Here is a 19,959-nt window from a genome sequence, read left to right on the forward strand (position 1 = left end):
ATACCTAACTTCTTGAAACAGTTTCTGCACGTTTCAGAGGTCTTTCTTCTTAAAATGATCCTAATTGCTTTTATTGTAATGTGAACACTCATGTTGTCTCTTGTTTGCTTGAGTTTCCCCCACACTGTCACTCCATACTGTAAGTATGGTTTGAAAAGTCCATGATACACTGCACACAGAAGGTTCTCGTCTGAATACTGTGATAGCTGCATCATTAAGAATATGACGTAGCTCAGTTTCTTACAGACATTATTAACATGTTTTTTCCATTTCAGTTCATTATCCACAAGAAAACCTAAGAATCTAGCAGATTCTACTTCTTCCAGCCTTGTTCCATCAACCTCTAAATCCACATCTACAGCCTTCTCCTTGTTTCAAAACACTGCACACTTAGTATTTTTTAGATTTATAACCAGTTCATTTTCCAACAGCTATTGAGCTGTGACATTTGCAGATATGTATGCTCATCTCTCAAGCTGTTCCATATTTTGGCCACAATTTAGTATTATCATGTCATCATCATACAATATTTTCATTTCTTCTGCCTCAACAACTGTATTATTAATAAACACATTAAATAACAATAGCCCCATTACCGAACCCTGCGGCACTCCATATTTACACAGGATAACTGGTGTCTATCTTCAAGTGTCTGCCAGTTCAGGTTTTTCTTTATTTCAGTGAAACACACTGATAATTCAAACCAAATGTATCACTATTTATGCCACTGTTCTTTGTACATATTCGGTGTCCCCTCTTAGTTGTATCTGGCATGGGTCCCATACACTTGAGCAACCTTCTGATATGGGATACACAAGTGACTGGTATAGATCCTTTGTAGACTTACTGCATTTTCCAATATCTTGACAATGAGTTAAAGTCTGCCATCTTCCTTATGTACAACTGAGCCTAAGTCATAATCCAATTTCATACTTTTACAAATTGGTACACCAGCTGATTACAATTGTGACTATGTTGTAAATAGGGGAAATGGCAGACTTCGGTTCATTGGCAGAATACTGGCAAAATACAATAAAGGAGACTGCCAAATCACTTGTATGTCTCATCTTGGAATAATGCTCAATTGTGTGGCTCTCATACAAAATAAGACTAAGAGAGGATATTAAATGTGCACAAATCAAATCAAATCTTTATCCTCACACAACATGCCTCTTAGAATCAAAGACTGCAATGAAGATGACTTTTTAATTCTAATACTACATATAGACTAATAAAACTAATCTAAAATTATAACATATATGGTGTTTCTTCTTCAGACAACTACTATTTTACATGATTATTGTTCAAGAAATTGTCTGCTCTATAGTAACATTTACTTGGAAGATATTTTCTGAGTTCTGCTTCAGTACTGTTTAGATTATGGTCACATTTCAACTTTCAGACTTCATTTATAAATTTTATGCCCATATAATGTGGAGTTTTTACATATTATTTTAGCCTGTGGCTAGGTAATGTGTAACAAGCTCTGTGGGTAGTCCTGTACTGATGCAAGAAACAGCTGTCCTCAACAGATTGTGGCTTTCTCTTTGTGAAAATAAGAGTCCCCTATACATGCATATTCTTGGAAAGCACATCAGATTTAGCTTTTAAAATAAATGTTTGCAGTGTTGTTTCTTTTTAGCTCCTACTGTGGCTCAGATGACCTTTTTCTGCAGTTTCAAAGCTTTGAGTAGATTAGTTTTCTCAGATATCCAGAAAATTAAAGATACGTAATGACAGAAACAAATTTTGCATAACATGCAGTTTTTACAGCTAAGTCATTCATATTGTATAATATGTTCATGAGATAAATGACACTGTCCAGTCAACTAAGTAAGCTGTCCATGTGATTATTCCACAAGCATATTTATATTTACTAGTAAGCCTACATCAAGGAATTTAACACTGTTTGCAGTGTCCAATGTTTTGTCCATCTAGTGTATTTCAATTATAGACTGCACTGATTATTTTGGGGTGAAATGAACAATCTCAGTTTTTCAAAGTCTAGTTTCAAATTCATGTTGTTGACCCAAGTTTCTTGTTCCGCTACTGTCAGATCAACATGGTGGATTACATCTTCATCAGTTTTACAGCAGATTATTGCTGCTGAGTCATATGCACATGGAATGGTGTCAGACTGATCCTGACATGGCTTATCATTATATTATATAAAAAGAAGTGGTCCAGAACACCTAATATTTTGTGTGTGTGTGTGGGGGGGGGGGGGGGGAGGGGGCGCGCGCGCGTGCGCGTGTGCATGTATGTGTGCATGTGTTTTTTGCCACAAAGATTGTGATATGAATAGTCACAGGTTTGCCTGACTAATGGGACAGCATCACAGAAATACTGAAAGACCTAAATTGTCAGCCTATTGATGATAGGTGCCAACTATAATGTGAAAGCCTATGCCTACTTACAAGGTTTCGAAAGAACCAGTATTAAGTAAAGAACCTAGAGAGATACTTCCGCTTCTTGTATTTCACTCTCATAGAAACTGTGAGGACAAGATCAGACTGATTACAGCACAGTCAGAGGCATTAAAGCAGTCATTCTCCCGATGCATCACATAAAATTGGAATGGGAAGCAAAAATCAGTAGCATGCTAAATACCTTCGGCCATGAACTTCTTAGTTGTTTACAGATTATGTGCATATAGGTAAATGTAGCTATATGGTGGGCTGCACAAGAATTGTCAGCTGCCAGATGGCACGTTTTTAAGGTATTTAGTTATTTCTTGTCATATTTTTCTCTCACGAATGAGAGAAGACTTTAACTGGCTTTTTTCGATCAAGTTCTACAAAAATTACATGGATATGTTTACACTTTTTTATATGAAATGAAATAAGTAATACTGTAGGCACTGGAAGAAGTTAAGTGCTTAACAACATCTAATATTTCTAAAAATAAATAAAAATAAATTTATATAAAATACTTTGTGGTAGATGTTCCGAATCCTTATAAGGAGATGTACTATGAACTTAAATGACACATATACTGTAATTCACCTTTATTAACACAGGGCAATCCAACACAACCAAATTACATCAGGTTGTAGACTGAACTGTCTTTCTTGTGCTGGTCACAGCTACTCCACACCACCATGGAAATTCTCTGGCCAGTGGTACCACTGGCAGTGGTGTCTCCTCAACTTCATTACATTCAAGAAGCTTTGTTTACTTGAAAGAAATGCATAACAGTAAATAGAAACTCAATAAGATCTAGAAATATGAGGTTGTGAGGACATGTAAAGAGCAGGCAATGATTTCAGAAAAATGTACATGAAAATAAAGTAATATAAATAAAACTGTAAACAGAATAATCAACTTAAGTTTAATTGTTAACACTGGTTCCACAGGTATAGAAGAAGTAGAGTACAACAGATTTCTGGGATTAATCATGGACAAATTTATGATGTAGGAAAATGGCAAAAACTAAATTTACTCAGGAATTAATACAGCTATATTTTAATGAAGAAAAGACCCATACAATCTACATCTACATCTACATCTACATCCATGCTCTGCAAGCCACCTGATGGTGTGTGGCAGAGGGTACCTCGAGTACCTCTATCGGTTCTCCCTTCTATTCCAGTCTCGTATTGTTCGTGGAAAGAAAGATTTTTGGTATGCCTCTGTGTGGGCTCTAAACTCTCTGATTTTATCCTTATGGTCTCTTTGCAAGATATATGTAGGAGGGAGCAATATACTGCTTGAGTCCTTGGTGCAGGTATGTCCTCAAAACTTCAACAAAAGCCCGTACCGAGCTACTGAGCGTCTCTCTTGCAGAGTCTTCCACTGGAGTTTATCTATCATCTCTGTAACGCTTTTGCCACCACCAAATGATCCTGTAATGAAGCGCGCTGCTCTCCATTGGATCTTTTCTATCTCTCCTATCAACCCTAACTGGTACGGATTCCACACCAGTGAGCAGTATTTGAGCAGCGGGCAAACATGTGTACTGTAACCTACTTCTTTTGTTTTTGGACTGCATTTCCTTAGGATTCTTCCAATGAATCTCAGTCTGGCATCTGCTTTACCGACAATTAATTTTATATGGTCATTCCATTTTAAATCACTCCTAATGCTTACTCCCAGATAATTTATGGAATTAACTGCTTCCAGTTGTTGACCTGCTCTATTGTAGCTAAATGATAAAGGATCTTTCTTTCTATGTATTCGCAGCACTTTACTCTTGTCTACATTGAGATTCAATTGCCATTCCGTGCACCATGCGTCAATTCGTTGCAGATCCTCCTGCATTTCAGTACAATTTTCCATTGTTACAACCTCTCGACATACTACAGCATCATCTGAAAATGGCATCAGTGAACTTCTGATGTTATCCACAAGGTCATTTATGTATATTGTGAATAGCAAAGGTCCTATGACACTCCCTGCAGCACACCTGAAATCACTCTTACTTTGGAAGACTTCTCTCTATTGAGAATGACATGCTGCTTTCTGTCATCTAGGAACTCTTCAATCCAACCACACAATTGGTCTGATAGTCCATATGCTCTGTGGGGAATTGTATCAAATGCCTTGCAGAAGTCAAGAAACATGGCATCTACCTCAGAACCCGTGTCTATGGCCCCCTGAGTCTCGTGGACGAATAGTGCGAGCTGGGCTTCACACGATCGTCTTTTTCGAAACCCATGCTGATTCCTACAGAGTAAATTTCTAGCCTCCAGAAAAGTCATTATACTCAAACATAATACGTGTTCCAAAATTCTAAAACTGATTGACATTAAAGATATAGGTCTATAGTTCTGCAAATCTGTTTGACATTCCTTCTTGAAAATGGGGATGACCTGTGCCCTTTTCCAATCTTTTGGAACGCTACGCTCTTCTAGAGACCTATGGTACACTGCTGCAAGAAGGAGGGCAAGTTCCTTCGCATACTCTTTGTAAAATTGAACTGGTATCCCATCAGGTCCAGCGGCCTTCCCTCTTTTGAGTGATTTTAATTGTTTTTTTAATCCCTCTGTCACTATTTTGCTATCTACCATTTTGTCTATGTGCGACAATCTACAGAAGGAACTACAGTGCAGTCTTCCTCCGTGAAACAGCTTTGGAAAAAGACATTTAGTATTTCAGCCTTTAGTCTGTCATCCTCTGTTTCAGTACCATTTTGGTCACAGTGTCTGGACATTTTGATTTGATCTACCTACCGCTTTGACATAAGACCAAAATTTCTTAGGATTTTCTGCCAAGTCAGTACATAGAACTTTACTTTCGAATTCGTTGAATGCCTCTCGCATAGCCCTCCTCACACTACATTTTGCCTCGTGTAATTTTTGTTTGTCTGCAAGGCTTTGGCTATGTTTATGTTTGCTGTGAAGTTCCCTTTGCTTCTGTAGCAGTTTTCTAACTCAGTTGTTGTACCATGATGGCTCTTTTCCATCTCTTACAATCTTGCTTGGCACGTACTCATCTAATGCATATTGCACGATTGTTCTGAACTTTGTCCACTGATCCTCTACACTATCTGTACTTGAGATAAGACTTTTGTGTTGAGCCATCAAGTACTCTGAAATCTGCTTTTTGTCACTTTTGCTAAACAGAAAAATCTTCCTACCTTTTTTAATATTTCTATTTACGGCTGAAATCACCAATGCTGTAACTGCTTTATGATCACTGATTCCCTATTCTGCATTAACTGTTTCAAATAGTTCGAGTCTGTTTGTCACCAGAAGGTCTAATATGTTATCGCCACGAGTCAGGTATCTATTTAACTACTCAATGTAGTTTTCAGATAAGGCCCTTAAAAAAATTTCACTGGATTCTTTGTCCCTGCCACCCATTATAAACATCTGAGTCTCCCAGTCTATACCCGGTAAATTAAAATCTCCACCCAAAACTATAACATGGTCAGGAAATCTACTTGAAATATTTTCCAAATTTTCCTTCAGGTGTTCTGCCACAACAGCTGCTGAGCCAGGGGGCCTATAGAGACATCCAATTACCATATTTGAGCCTGCTTTAACTGTGACCTTCACCCAGATTATTTCACATTTTGGATCTCGATCAATTTCCTTGAATACTATTGCACTTTTTATCGATATAAACACACCTCCCCCTTCACTGTCCAGCCTGTCTCTGTGGTATACATTCCAATCGGAGTTTAGAATTTCATTACCGTTTACATCTGGTTTCAGCCAACTTTCCATCCCTAGTACTATATGGGCATTGTGACCGTTTATTAATGAGAGCAGTTCTCGGACCTTTCTATAGATGCTCCTGCATTTTACTATTACTACATTAATATTGTAATTCCCTGTTGCGTTTTGCCTACTGCTACCTTGTCGCCTCTCAGGAGGTGACTTGTCGGGCATAGGGAGGGAATTCTCTAACCTAAAATACCCACATGTGCACTCCACACATACTCCGCTACCCTTGTAACTGCTTCCTGCATGTAGTGCTCGCCTGATCTATTCATGGGGACCCTACATTTCTCCACCCAATAGTGGAGGTTGAGAAATTTGCACTCCAGATCTCCACAGAATCGTCTGAGCCTCTGGTTTAAGCCTTCCACTCGGCTCCAAACCAGATGACCACATTTGTTTCTGAGAGCGACACTACAAATAGTTAGCTCAGATTCAACCCTGCAAGCAAGGCTACCTTCACCAACTCCGCCAACTGCCTGTATGAACTGAGGATGACCTCTGAACCAAGACGGCAGGAGTCATTGGTGCTGACATGAGCAACAATTTGCAGTCAGGTGTACCCAATGCTATCTATTGCCACCAGCAGGGCCTCCTTCTCATCTCAGATGAGACCCCCCGGCAAGCAGACAGAGTGAACACTGGCCTTCTTCCCCAACCTTTCCGCTATTTCCCTAAGGGGCTCCATGACCCACCTAAAATTGGAGCTCCCAATCGCTAATAAACCCCTCCCCCCATGTGCCTGCTCAGAACTTGCTGAAGGAGTGGCCACATGTCCACTCACAGGCAGAATGGGCAGTGCCACACGGCCAGCCTCCACATTGACCCTCCGCTCATGCGACGCAAATGCTGTTGAACCCACCACTCCCCTTGGGGAGAGGGTGGCCCAACCACAGCCAGTACCCGCGAAGATGTCTCGACAGCAAGGACTGTGGGTGAAGCATGTAACACCTGGGGTGTACCATGCGACACACCAGACTCCCCACTGCCGCTACACTCTGAGGCAGCAGCCTGAAGACGGCTGACCGTGGCCATCAGCACACTCAGCTGTTCGCGAGCAGTGGCCAGCTCCTCCTGTGTCCATACACAGCAGTCACACATCATATCCATCCTATGAAATCAACAATTTACTGAAGAGAGTTAAGTAATCAACTTTTAACTAGAATGCTAATTCACTAAAGGTAGCTGATAACTGACTAAACTGTGATTACTAGACACTTCTTGTTGGAAACAATGAAAATAAACACTAACTGTCCCTGGACTATATTCAAAACAAACATGAAATCTACGGAACACTATTACTAGTACTCAAAAATTAAAGCTTCGTAATAGCAAAAACACATGGAAAAAGAAGTGACAAGTAAGAAAAAGACAGTTCATACTTAAATTTACGTAGCTTGCTGCACAGGAGATGTGAAGCAGACAGCAGTTACGATGACACTGGCAGTATGTCAATGGATACAGGTACATTACACAAAATATACTGTGGACTTATTTTTCTACTCATATACTACTGTGTGATATTAAGGGGCAGAGCAGTCTTCATGCATATTCAAAGAATTTTAACATTACAAAGGGAAGCAATACCAGCATAAAGAAACTTATATCACAGGAATCCTGTAAAAATAAATTTAAAAAACTCAAAATGTTAAACATAGTTGCACTGTACATACTTATTTCATTGGTAAAGTGAACATATGTGTCTAACAGAGACTTTCATGAATGCAAAACCAGGTATTGAGAAAATGTTCACATTTGTAGTAAAAGTCTTTTTCCATCTGATGTGTGAGATACATAAGGTTCATTCAAAAAGAAACAAGTTAGTGGCTACAAAATGAAAACCACTGAGCAGATCACAATGCAATTTTCTACAGAAGAAGATGCCATCCTGTAAGTCCCAGACTTACAGTAAGAAGGATTACACAGCAAGCACACATGTGTCAAACATCCATGCTGAAAACAGTGAAATAGGTTGCTCATTTGTTTGTCTGTATTTATTGGTCCTGTTGTCTACAAAGCAGCTTATGCATAAGAACTGGACAAGACAGGTTATAAATATACAGCTGAAAGCCATTTCTAGGCACACATATTTAAGGTTACAACAATACACTTTATATGTAAGTATTTTTATAACACACTTCATAAATTTAAATATTCTTCATTGGAGCAAATATGACTTTAGAGATTTTCTACAGGTATTGACCTCAGTAATAGCTTTTATGTTTTCAGGAAGTTTGTTATAAGGCTTAAGTCCCATATGAAAAGTACCTTTTTGGCACAGAACTGTGCTGATTTGAGTTGTGTGTAAGCACAGTTTTTTGCAGTTTGCAGTCCTTATGTATCACATTTATTTTAAAGAACAAAAGGGTTTCCATAATGTATACACATGGTAATGGAGGCATACCAGATTTCTTAAACAGAGGTTTACAAGAGTCTCTAGGCTTGCACCCAAACAAAATTCTAATAGCCCTTTCTTGTAATTCAAAAGTGCTATTAGCTGTTTTAGAGTTTCCCCAGAAGGTGACCTCATATCTGAGACAAGAATGAAAGTAGGCATGGTATGCATTCAGTACTGTTTTCTCACCACAGCATGATTTTAATAAGCAAAGAAGGTAACATGTTTTTCTCAATTCTGCATGGAGATACTCAATATGCTTATTCCATCTGATGTTGCTCTGCAGCCAAAGTCCTAGGAATTTGGTTTCAATACTGTTACCAAATAGTTCATCATTGACTGAGACTGGTGGGATAAACATGTCCTTGTTAGGAGCATTGTGTAATTTTAGTATAATGGCTGTCTGCTATTTATTACAAGCTGATTATTCAGTGTCTGGTTGCTAAGTGGTTTCATGGCTGTGTTTACTGTATGCTGTAACTGTTCATTGCTGTCTCCTTTTTGTAGAATTGTAGTGCTTCAAAAGAAGAGCAAAGAGGTGTAGCTCATTTCGGATGGTGGTGACACTGTGTGGTTCCACTGGAGACTTTGTTCATTTTACTTGGGTTTGGAGTAATGACACCATATCAGTGACCACTCATGATAGGAACTCATCTCCTTTCTTGGTATCATGCTGCAGATATTCAAGAAAGAGTCCCACTCAACATGCTTCCTGTGTTTGTTGAAGACTTTGAGGCACCCATTGGGCATACACATTCAGAAATTTCTATGCATTTTTTATGATGGTACAAACACTTCCAAGGCTCAATTCAGTCTCTGCTGCAGTGGCTGCTAATGTTACTTGCTGGTCTTGAATAAAGAGGGCATCCACCTGCTGGACAATGGCATTAGTTCACATGAAAGTTTTCTGGGTATGGTACCATGTCGTCATATTGTAAGAAACTGATGAATCAATATTTTGGCCATGATTGCAGTGGCTTTCTTATGGGTCTACTGGTGTATCTTTGCTGCCAAGAGTCACTTATTTTTTTGGCAAGACTGCTCTACTAATCATCACATTATGTCTTAATTTTTTTAAAAAATGTCATAATTAGTATCTTGTGGAAGAAGTAGGGAGAAACTTTATTGTGATAGGTGACAGTAGTGAAGGGAATGAGGATTTGCTGGTGTCTACTCTGCTTACAGTGTATGGTAGTTATCAGTGAATGGGATGTGGACCCATGTTTTCCTCATGCTGGATGCAGGTTATGTGGCAGCAGTACATTGCTCACAATGTTCACATCTTCTGTTGTTACTGCACTCTGTTGGGCTCTGATAGCTGGCAGACAGGATGGAGCAAATCTAAATCAATCCTCTTTATTTATATTGCTCAGGTGTATTAATATTTTGATGGCCTCTCTGATCTTGTGTTTCAACATCCCTACATGTTGGCAGTTATGCAAGTTACATTAAATTTTATTTCCTTCAAGCAGTCTTTCTGGTGTTTGGCCACTGCAGTTTTGTTGGGGTGCCCAAGTCAACTGTAGTGCTTATGCTTCTGTATGCATATTGCTGCTGGCCTGATGTAGAATTCTCCACATTCCTATTCCACCTTTTACATGCCAACAGTTTGTAGAATATTTACCTTCTCCTTGGTGGAGCATAGTACATCATGGATCTTGTGGCTGCTTTTGATGACAGACTGGATACCAATCTGGTGAAGGTGTTTACCAATCCAGTCAGTGACATTCTATATACACTCCTGGAAATGGAAAAAAGAACACATTGACACCGGTGTGTCAGACCCACCATACTTGCTCCGGACACTGCGAGAGGGCTGTACAAGCAATGATCACACGCACGGTACAGCGGACACACCAGGAACCGCGGTGTTGGCCATCGAATGGCGCTAGCTGCGCAGCATTTGTGCACCGTCGCCGTCAGTGTCAGCCAGTTTGCCGTGGCATACGGAGCTCCATCGCAGCCTTTAACACTGGTAGCATGCCGCGACAGCGTGGACGTGAACCGTATGTGCAGTTGACGGACTTTGAGCGAGGGCGTATAGTGGGCATGCGGGAGGCCGGGTGGACGTACCGCCGAATTGCTCAACACGTGGGGCGTGAGGTCTCCACAGTACATCAATGTGGTCGCCAGTGGTCGGCGGAAGGTGCACATGCCCGTCGACCTGGGACCGGACCGCAGCGACGCACGGATGCACGCCAAGACCGTAGGATCCTACGCAGTGCCGTAGGGGACCGCACCGCCACTTCCCAGCAAATTAGGGACACTGTTGCTCCTGGGGTATTGGCGAGGACCATTCGCAACCGTCTCCTTGAAGCTGGGCTACGGTCCCGCACACCGTTAGGCCGTCTTCCGCTCACGCCCCAACATCGTGCAGCCCGCCTCCAGTGGTGTCGCGACAGGCGTGAATGGAGGGACGAATGGAGACGTGTCGTCTTCAGCGATGAGAGTCGCTTCTGCCTTGGTGCCAATGATGGTCGTATGCGTGTTTGGCGCCGTGCAGGTGAGCGCCACAATCAGGACTGCATACGACCGAGGCACACAGGGCCAACACCCGGCATCATGGTGTGGGGAGCGATCTCCTACACTGGCCGTACACCACTGGTGACCGCCGAGGGGACACTGAATAGTGCACGGTACATCCAAACCGTCATTGAACCCATCGTTCTACCATTCCTAGACCGGCAAGGGAACTTGCTGTTCCAACAGGACAATGCACGTCCGCATGTATCCCGTGCCACCCAACGTGCTCTAGAAGGTGTAAGTCAACTACCCTGGCCAGCAAGATTTCCGGATCTGTCCCCCATTGAGCATGTTTGGGACTGGATGAAGCGTCGTCTCACGCGGTCTGCACGTCCAGCACGAACGCTGGTCCAACTGAGGCGCCAGGTGGAAATGGCATGGCAAGCCGTTCCACAGGACTACATCCAGCATGTCTATGATCGTCTCCATGGGAGAATAGCAGCCTGCAGTGCTGCGAAAGGTGGATATACACTGTACTGGTGTCGACACTGTGCATGCTCTGTTGCCTGTGTCTATGTGCCTGTGGTTCTGTCAGTGTGATCATGTGATGTATCTGACCCCAGGAATGTGTCAATAAAGTTTCCCCTTCCTGGGACAATGAATTCACGGTGTTCTTATTTCAATTTCCAGGAGTGTATAAGGTAAGCATGCTGCTGGCTGCAATTTGTCAGTTTACTGTCCATCTTGATTCCTTATCTTGATCTTCTATCTTCTGTTATTCATTTCCATGGCTGTCTGGGTCGATTCCTGGTTGTAGTCATTGGCCAAGAATGTTGCTCACAGGCTTGGGGGCTTAGGCATTTTAGTGTGAGCATCACTTCAGCACTGCACACAAAAAGTCAGGGACTGGATGATTGAGTTCTTCTGTGCTGCATGGTTCCAGTATTGGGCATGTGAATACCTGTCTGTATGTGTAGGCTTTTGATATACTTTGTGACCTAATGTACCAACAATGCCCTATATAATTCCATGTATAGGAATGAAACTGCAGCATTCATTTCTACTTAAAGTGTGAATTGAATCTTCCCATTCATTTTATTCAAATACTCATGAAAACTGTGTAGTTCAGTCTTACCAATGGCCATATAATGGACATGTCATCCACATATCTGAACCATCTGCATGGTTGTAAAGGAGAAGAGCAAAGTGCCATTGCTTTAAAGGACCCCCAGGATATGTAGGCTGCTAACAAGGATAGGGAAAAACTATTTGTTACACTGTCTGTCTGCTAGTAGAATTTTCCTTGAAATTTGAGGTACATCAATGACAAACATAAATCAAACAGTCTCTGTAAGTCCATGTTTATACAGGGTGGTTCGACTTCAGCTGTTCAGGTAATATGTCAAATCAAAACACCTTCAGCTATCTATGTTTCCAATTTTACTTTACTTATGCAACTAGTCTCTGTGTTTCATTTTGCCATCTTCAGGTCCCTGACTGATGTGTAGGAAGAATCCAACCTCATGCAATCGAAATAGGTGACAACATTTAGTAACTGGTATCATTGGACTTATTTTAACAATGGTATCCATTCAGTCATCAGTTACAGACTCAATTAGAATCTTCAGTTGATGAACACAGGGACCACATTGTTTTACTGAATGCTGAGACCTATTTTGATTGCACATTCTTCCTACATGTTGTCAGGGGGCCTCAAGATGGTGCAGTGAAATTCTGAAACAGGTTACTTAAGTAAAGTAAAATTGGATATATAGATGGCTAAAGGTCTTTTGATTTGACATTTTGTAAATTAACGAGATTGCATATCTCAGGCAGGACGTGTTTTTGTCGGGTTGGAAAAGTTTCATCTACTGGTGTGTTTTCAAATAATGACTTTACATTGAAGCTGACTATGATGTCCATGGGTAAAATTGTTTCTCCCTTTTTCTGTCAAGTTCAAAAAGTTCTTCACATAATAATCTGAATTGCCAACTACAGGTCTTAATTTGCAGACTACATACTTTGCCAGACTGTACATCGGTGAGGTGATCTCATTTACAGTTGGTCTTAGAGGATGGCCTTTCTTTTGTATTTTAGGCATTCCATAGATTCTAGGAGGAAATCGGATTCTGAGAGTGAATCACTGGGATATGTTAGTGTCAGGTTAAGGTTGGTGTCTTGTGAAGTATCTTGACCATAGGTCTGCTCTTAGTTCACTGTAGATGGGGTCATTTAATAACTCTTTCCTCCTCTCTTCATACTGCATGCTATCCAAGGTGACAGTAGTGAATCACATTTTTAGTGGCTGGGAGTTGAGGACTGGGATATTAGCATCTGATGGGGTTGAGCTGAATAGTATTTATTGAAGAATTCATTTGCAACAGTAATGTTGGAAGCTATGTACCATAATGTCTGTTGGAAAACCATATTCTTTGCCTGTCCTGTCAATTTGAAGATTGTGCAGTTTCATACCTGCTTATGTCTTTCAGGTCATTGTATATGTGCAACTGGATTTTAATAAATATTATCAGACAGAATATAAATGTCTTATTCAGACACATTACACTGAATAGTTCAACTTACTTTCCCCAGCATCTTTGTAATTTTACTCCAAGGCCAAAATTTATGAGCTCAGCATTAAACAATTATTCTCTCTTACTCAATTCCACCTTAATGATTTTTTTTCTGCTGTTTTTACTTTCCTGTAGCGTCTGCTACCTCTGTAAAGTTTTATGCATACATACAAAACTTTCTCTTCAGCAATGTCATTTTGACCCCATTATTTTTGAAATTGAGACTGCTAGTAAATTATAATGTTCCCAAGTAAATGTGCAAAAGGATTGCTGTTGGGCTTGGCATTTACTTTTGAGTGCATAATTTGGAAAGGAGGGAGTTTCATTCTTGACAAAAAACTGAATAATTATCTGATTAGTTACTCTCTCCTATACTTGAAATATGAGCTTTCCAAAGGGAAAATTTTGCTAAAGGTCTGATTGATTTAAAATAACTTTCTCCTCAAAATGTTAATATTCTCTCACTCCTATAAAATGAGTGCCCTTAAAATAACTTGGATGAATTTTGTAGAAAATTTTGTGAGATTTGTGATACAGTTTGTGTTAGCTCATATCCCAACAGTTCACTTAAAGAGTACCATGTTGTCCTCATCAAGACAAGGGAAGCTACCACAGAAAGGCTATTGGATCATATCATGACAAAGAATTAAAAAATATCAGCCAGATGATGGAACCAAACACTTATTCAGTGACTGAAAATCAGGCATTTTAACCAGGAGCTACTTACATGGTGGTACTGCCACCTCCTTCAGAGCACAATGAGTGCTTCCGGTCAAATTGCTACATATTTCACAATTAATTTCAACATCCCAAACTTCCATGTATAATGTTTTATAGGAATTAATTTACAGTTGTGTGTAGTACTTCTCACAGTTATGATAACATGTCACTACTGTAAGTCAATTTGGGCATTAATGAGGCAAATCTGTGGTGTGCTGTACATTCTGAGAATGTCCAATGTGGGACTTACCGATTTTTCATGTGAAGGGTGTTGTGTTATTGACTGTACATGGATGTGCCATAAACCTGATTTTTTTTATTTTCTTATTTATCAGCTGAAGCTTCTCAGTGATTGAATTCTACCAGACACTTCACTTGACTATTTACATATTAATAAGAAGTTTTAACAAATGAAAGCAATAAATCAGTGTAAATAAAAATGAAAAAGAAAATGCACCCTGAAATGAAATGAATCTTCACATATTGAGAGAGTAGATGATGTTATTTTATTAACTAGAAAATCAAATCAAATTTACAGAAAACTTGGCAGTATGATGTTAAACCTCCTATGGCCTAAACACATGCATTGATTAAGTTGGCAAGGATGTTATAAAGCTTTTACATCATCTCACAAGGCAAGATGGCCCATAAATATTGTAAACGGTCCTTGATATCCTGAATACTAGCACTGGGACAGAGTGCCATTTTCCAGAGACCATTTGTAGACATGTGTTTTCTCAACATAGGTATATGTCCAGGAAATAAACACTGTGCAAGTATTGTAATGTGTAGAGCCATTATCTATTCTATGTCTGCATGATATGTGAGCTCCAGTCACTGTGTACTGCCTGTTATGATACATCTGTAGTTCACTAAATGGCCATGGTGGTGCATCGAGTAGTCCCCTGTTTGATACATTGGAGGAATACAATGTTGCAAATGGGGTTTCCAATTAGAAGTTATGAAATACTGCCTGTCCTACCCCCATATCAAGGAGGTGGGGTCCCACATGACACTGAATATTAAAAGGTCATTGAATAGCATGTCGTAAATTATGATTTTGTACCCATTTCTATTCCTCTGATTATGGCACCATTTGTGGTGAAATGAAGAAAATGCTTCAGATGAAAAATATGTAGATTTTGCAGTAGTATCACAATCTGCAATAAAAAGTGAGCATTCCCATTGAAGATTTCAAAGTTGCCCCCTCTGTGACCCACTAACAGGGTGTGGTGGCAGGTCAAGTGTGTTACTATTGGATGTCCCCCCCTGAGGCAAACAAATTTGAATTATAACTTTTTTTGATCTGATGTGTTTGAGAGGTATTTAAATGTCTTCAATTAAAGTAAACACCATATTCAGGTATAAAATAATTACCATTTTATCTAGTAAGTCTCTTCTAAAATTGCAGTACAAAATATCATATTATACATTGTGCACTGAAAACATATACTGAAGATTTTTATTGACAGTAAATTACTTATATATTAGTGACTTAATACATTCAACATTACATTGAAACAATGAGCTTTAGATTTTGACAGACGAAAATGATTTAGTGAAGGGTTGTTGCATACTCAGATTACATTCTCCATACTTATGAAAATAAATATTAAACATGGAGAAAAGCAGTTTCCACAATTAATAATTTTATAAAAAATGTAATTTGTAACTAGTAACATTGATAATTTACAAGACACAATATTTGTGAGTCACAACCTCCGTTCTTTAGATCATAGCAAGAATTAGAATTATGATCAATATTACTTCAAAAATGTGTGACACATAAAACTCAGTTCATTCTCTTGATATCTAATACTATAATGTAAACTGAAGTCTGTATCAAAGTATCTGCTACTTCCTATTTTATGCTGCTGTTTCATGTTGTCTGATGAATTTAAGCATAATGCTTTTGGTAATTGTTTCTAGAGCCAGATAAACTTCCTGACACAAATTCCAGTTTAACCTATGAAAATAACATTTTAGTTAGTGAGAAAGTGCAAAAATTGCTGCATTCCTTAACTAGAATGTGGTGTGTTATACTGTGTCCATATACATGTGTAAATCTGTGCAAGTTTTAGTTTGTGTCAAATAACCACAAATGGTTACAATTTGGAGTAATGATTTCATACATAATGTCAGTTGTTGCTATACCTACATCCCAGCTAAATATATATTTTTAAAATAACTTTGTGTACAATTATTTCAGCCTCAAGAAAATATAGTAATAATCAATGTATGAATTTTTAAGTTGAATTACGCAGCATGTGTGAAGTCTTTATGAATGATAAGATGTTGTGTCCTCTAATATCAATATTATGAGTGGATTGTACCCAGTCATAACAATCAAATGCTTCGGTGGTTCATAACAAAATTATATGATACAAGATGATATTATTATATATTATGTAATGTAGGACTGTAATTGGCATTCTTCATATCCATTGTGGAATATGGGGAAACTATCTTTTAAAATGAACTGGCTGAAAAATACTCAAGTAAGGAAAATTGTTCATCTGTGTAGCAGCCCCACAAAACTCAGTTAGTGTCAAATGCTACAGGGAAAATAATATCAAATATGTGTTCCTTCAAGTTTTGCTAGCAGATAAAATATTATGTCATTTTTAGGAGTGCATCCAGGATATTATTAACTTTTGTATCAATATATTGGCTGACAGCCTTTCAGCCATTCTCCAGATGAGTTGCCTGCAAGATTTTTAAGGTGCTTTAAACTCATGTTTTAATAATATTGTGAGCAACTCACTTTGAGAACAGGTGAAAGGTTGTCAGCCAAAATATTAGTACAAGAGTTAATGATATCTTGGATACACTCCTGAAAAATGATGGTATATTGAACATGTTGATAACTGAGTTATTCTGGTTCCATGAAAGTCTTTGTGGTGTAAGACTCATTACATAGTAAAATGATTCAACATTTTAGCCATCACTGCAAATGACTGAAATTTTGAAGGATTATTGACAGCAACTATGGCCATGGAAATCTACACCCAAATGTACTGTTCAATTACTGAGGGCATTCCCAGAAAATGATCTTTTTGATAAACCACAAAAATCTTGAAGGAAAAGAAGTCACTGTTCTGTGAAAGTTTTTTGTTACAACTTAGTTAACATTGCATGTTCCAACAGAACAGCTTTCAGTTATGTGTTGTGTAACCATTGTCATATACATCCTATGATGCCATTTAATTTGATCCTGGAATCTGTCCTTGTAAATGAGTATGTCAAGTTGTTCATAAGAAATGAGTTTCAGTTTGCAGGACATGAAGTGTTCCAACTGCTGCTTTTTATTTAAAAAAAAAAGTACACTGTGTATTAACCTGTCATAAACAGATACAATAACAAACAATAATTTCAGGCATCACTGAATAAACATTTCCTTAGCAGAATAATGTAGTAATAAGTTGTTACTGAGATTGCTATAAATAAATTGGTGTACTTACTAGGGTTATGTATAATTAAACTGCAAGGTACATTACTGAAAGGCATTGGAAAACTACATTAGAATTTAATAATTAGTTGAGAGCTATAGTTCACACATTGATAACCAGAAATATGAAAATACTCCTCTTCTTGTTCATATGTACTGAGTTTTTACAAACCTCATCTCTATTTTATAATGTTCGTTGGAGACTTTTCTATTCTCTCACTAATTCAAAGAAGTGATGATATGGCAGTATGGAGATAAGTAAATGAAATTTCAATTAATTTCCATTCAGTAATACATATTCATCTATTAGGTTTTAATTGCTGTCATAATACTGGTACTGAAAATAATTATATTTTTGTGTTGTTGCAATGTTATCGAGATTTGAAAATAATATCATATGGTTTTGGAGCAAGATTAAGGCCCTCCAAAGTAGCATACTTTAGGTCAGTACCATCTGCAGGAACAAGTTGAAATTTTTGTAAGATTCCAGCAAACATTTGGAATAAACAACATTTTGCCAAATGCTCTCCCAAGCACCGACGTCGACCTGAAAGACAAATTGGAGCTGTGAGATATGAAACACAAGTTACATTACTGTTACCCACTGCATTATCAGTAACTCACCAAGACCAAATGGTAAGAATGCATCATCCTCTCTAAACTGCCCAGTTTCAGTAATGAAACGCTCTGGTCGATATACTTCAGGATCACCCCAATGGTCTTTATCCATGTGCAATGACCAGATATTTAGTAGGACAACTGTATTCTGCATCAAAATACAAAAATTACTTCATATTAACACCTATTTACACTTAGAAAGCATATGAAGTGTCTCTATTAAAGAACACAGTAGAGATAGCAATACTTCTTTCACTGATACTATTTTTCAGGTTATAAGTAACAGTAGAATTGAAACATTTTAATTTAGAAAACTTCCATTTTAATTATATGGTACATTATGGCAATGGAGAGGATTTAATATTACACTGCTTATATGAGGGTTATTTGAAAAGTAAGGTCTGATTTCTTATAACACAGAAACCACAGCAGTGTTTTTTCAAAAAACTGTTTTTATTTGATTTCTTATGGCAGATGTCTACAACATAGAGATACAAAGCTGTTGGAATGTTATGACAAATATTCAAAGAACTTTGGAAACTATGTAGAAAAAAAGTTTGGTGTAAAAAACACACTACCTGCATCCCAAAAGATGATCTGTGACAGGTGCAGCGTCCATTCCTAGTGAGTGTAAGACATTAGCAAGCCTAAAAGTATCCAAGTCTGCACATAAACTAAAATAATTTTAAAGGTGACAACTGTCCTAAGTGCAAATTGTGATCTTTTCCATTAACCAGTAACTACAGCTTACAGTAGCTGCAGTTCATAATACCTGCCATCAGCACTGGTACCAATGGCTTCCTCAACAAAGCATCTGTAGCTTGTAGTAAGAATTTTATGAAATGAATTTTTGGAGTACATTAAATGCTGCCTCCTTCTAGTGGGAATGATTGTGGTGCACTTGTAACTTACTTTTTGAGATTTGGAAAAGGAATAAAGATATAACAGTAGAATAGGAATACCTGATATCCACAATTTCTCGCAATCCCTTTTTCCTTTGGTTTCTATTCCTTGTGTAACTTTTCCTATGAGTTCATTATCACATTATATTCTCATATATTTTATGTTGCTGAATTGCCCCAACAAATCATGATCTTGCCACTGTGAGATAGCTTGTGTACCTGCACTAAACGGATAGCTATACTATAGGGGATGCTAGTAGAGTGACCAGACTAATATGTGGTTCCTGAAGATGGGGAACAATAGTTACAGGAGCAATAATGTGGATATTGACTGATCTGGCTTTGTAACACCATTCAACATGGTACCGATATGTTGGTACTGTGGGTGGCTGAAACTAAGGGGAAACTAAAGCAATTATATTTCCTGACAAGCTGCAGCTGTACTGTACTATTTAATGATAATAGCATCCTCCTGGGCACAATATTTTGGAGAAAAAAATAGACCTTCATTTGTACCTCTGATCAAAGCTACTCATGAGGATGTTGTCAACATAAAACACAAATACCAGAACCTCATGTGTATTTCATCCATTGTGCAAGTTACAATTTAAAATTAATTCTTAAAGATATTGCAAAAGTGAATAAAGAAAATATTTTGAAACAGGTGAGAGCTACAG

The 19,959-nt window shown here is 38.5% G+C and overlaps 1 protein-coding gene across 2 annotated transcripts in view; it reads right to left on the reverse strand.

Moving 5' to 3' along the window:
• Positions 1-15,844: 15,844 nt before the first annotated feature.
• The window catches only part of LOC126259543 (methyl farnesoate epoxidase-like), a 209,319-nt gene continuing 205,204 nt past the window's right edge, over positions 15,845-19,959 (reverse strand). The window contains exons 8-10 of one of the 2 annotated variants that reach the window (XM_049956421.1): positions 18,387-18,528; positions 18,214-18,309; positions 15,845-16,280 (exon numbers count right to left, since the gene is read on the reverse strand). In XM_049956421.1, coding sequence (XP_049812378.1) covers positions 16,276-16,280; positions 18,214-18,309; positions 18,387-18,528 — 243 coding nt within the window. In that variant the 3' untranslated portion in view covers positions 15,845-16,275. Of the gene's footprint in view, positions 16,281-18,060; positions 18,310-18,386; positions 18,529-19,959 lie in introns of those variants that run through there. The other variant, XM_049956419.1, reaches the window with a different exon arrangement.

Source organism: Schistocerca nitens, chromosome 5 (genome assembly GCF_023898315.1).
Source record: "Schistocerca nitens isolate TAMUIC-IGC-003100 chromosome 5, iqSchNite1.1, whole genome shotgun sequence".
NCBI classification, from domain to species: domain Eukaryota; kingdom Metazoa; phylum Arthropoda; class Insecta; order Orthoptera; family Acrididae; genus Schistocerca; species Schistocerca nitens.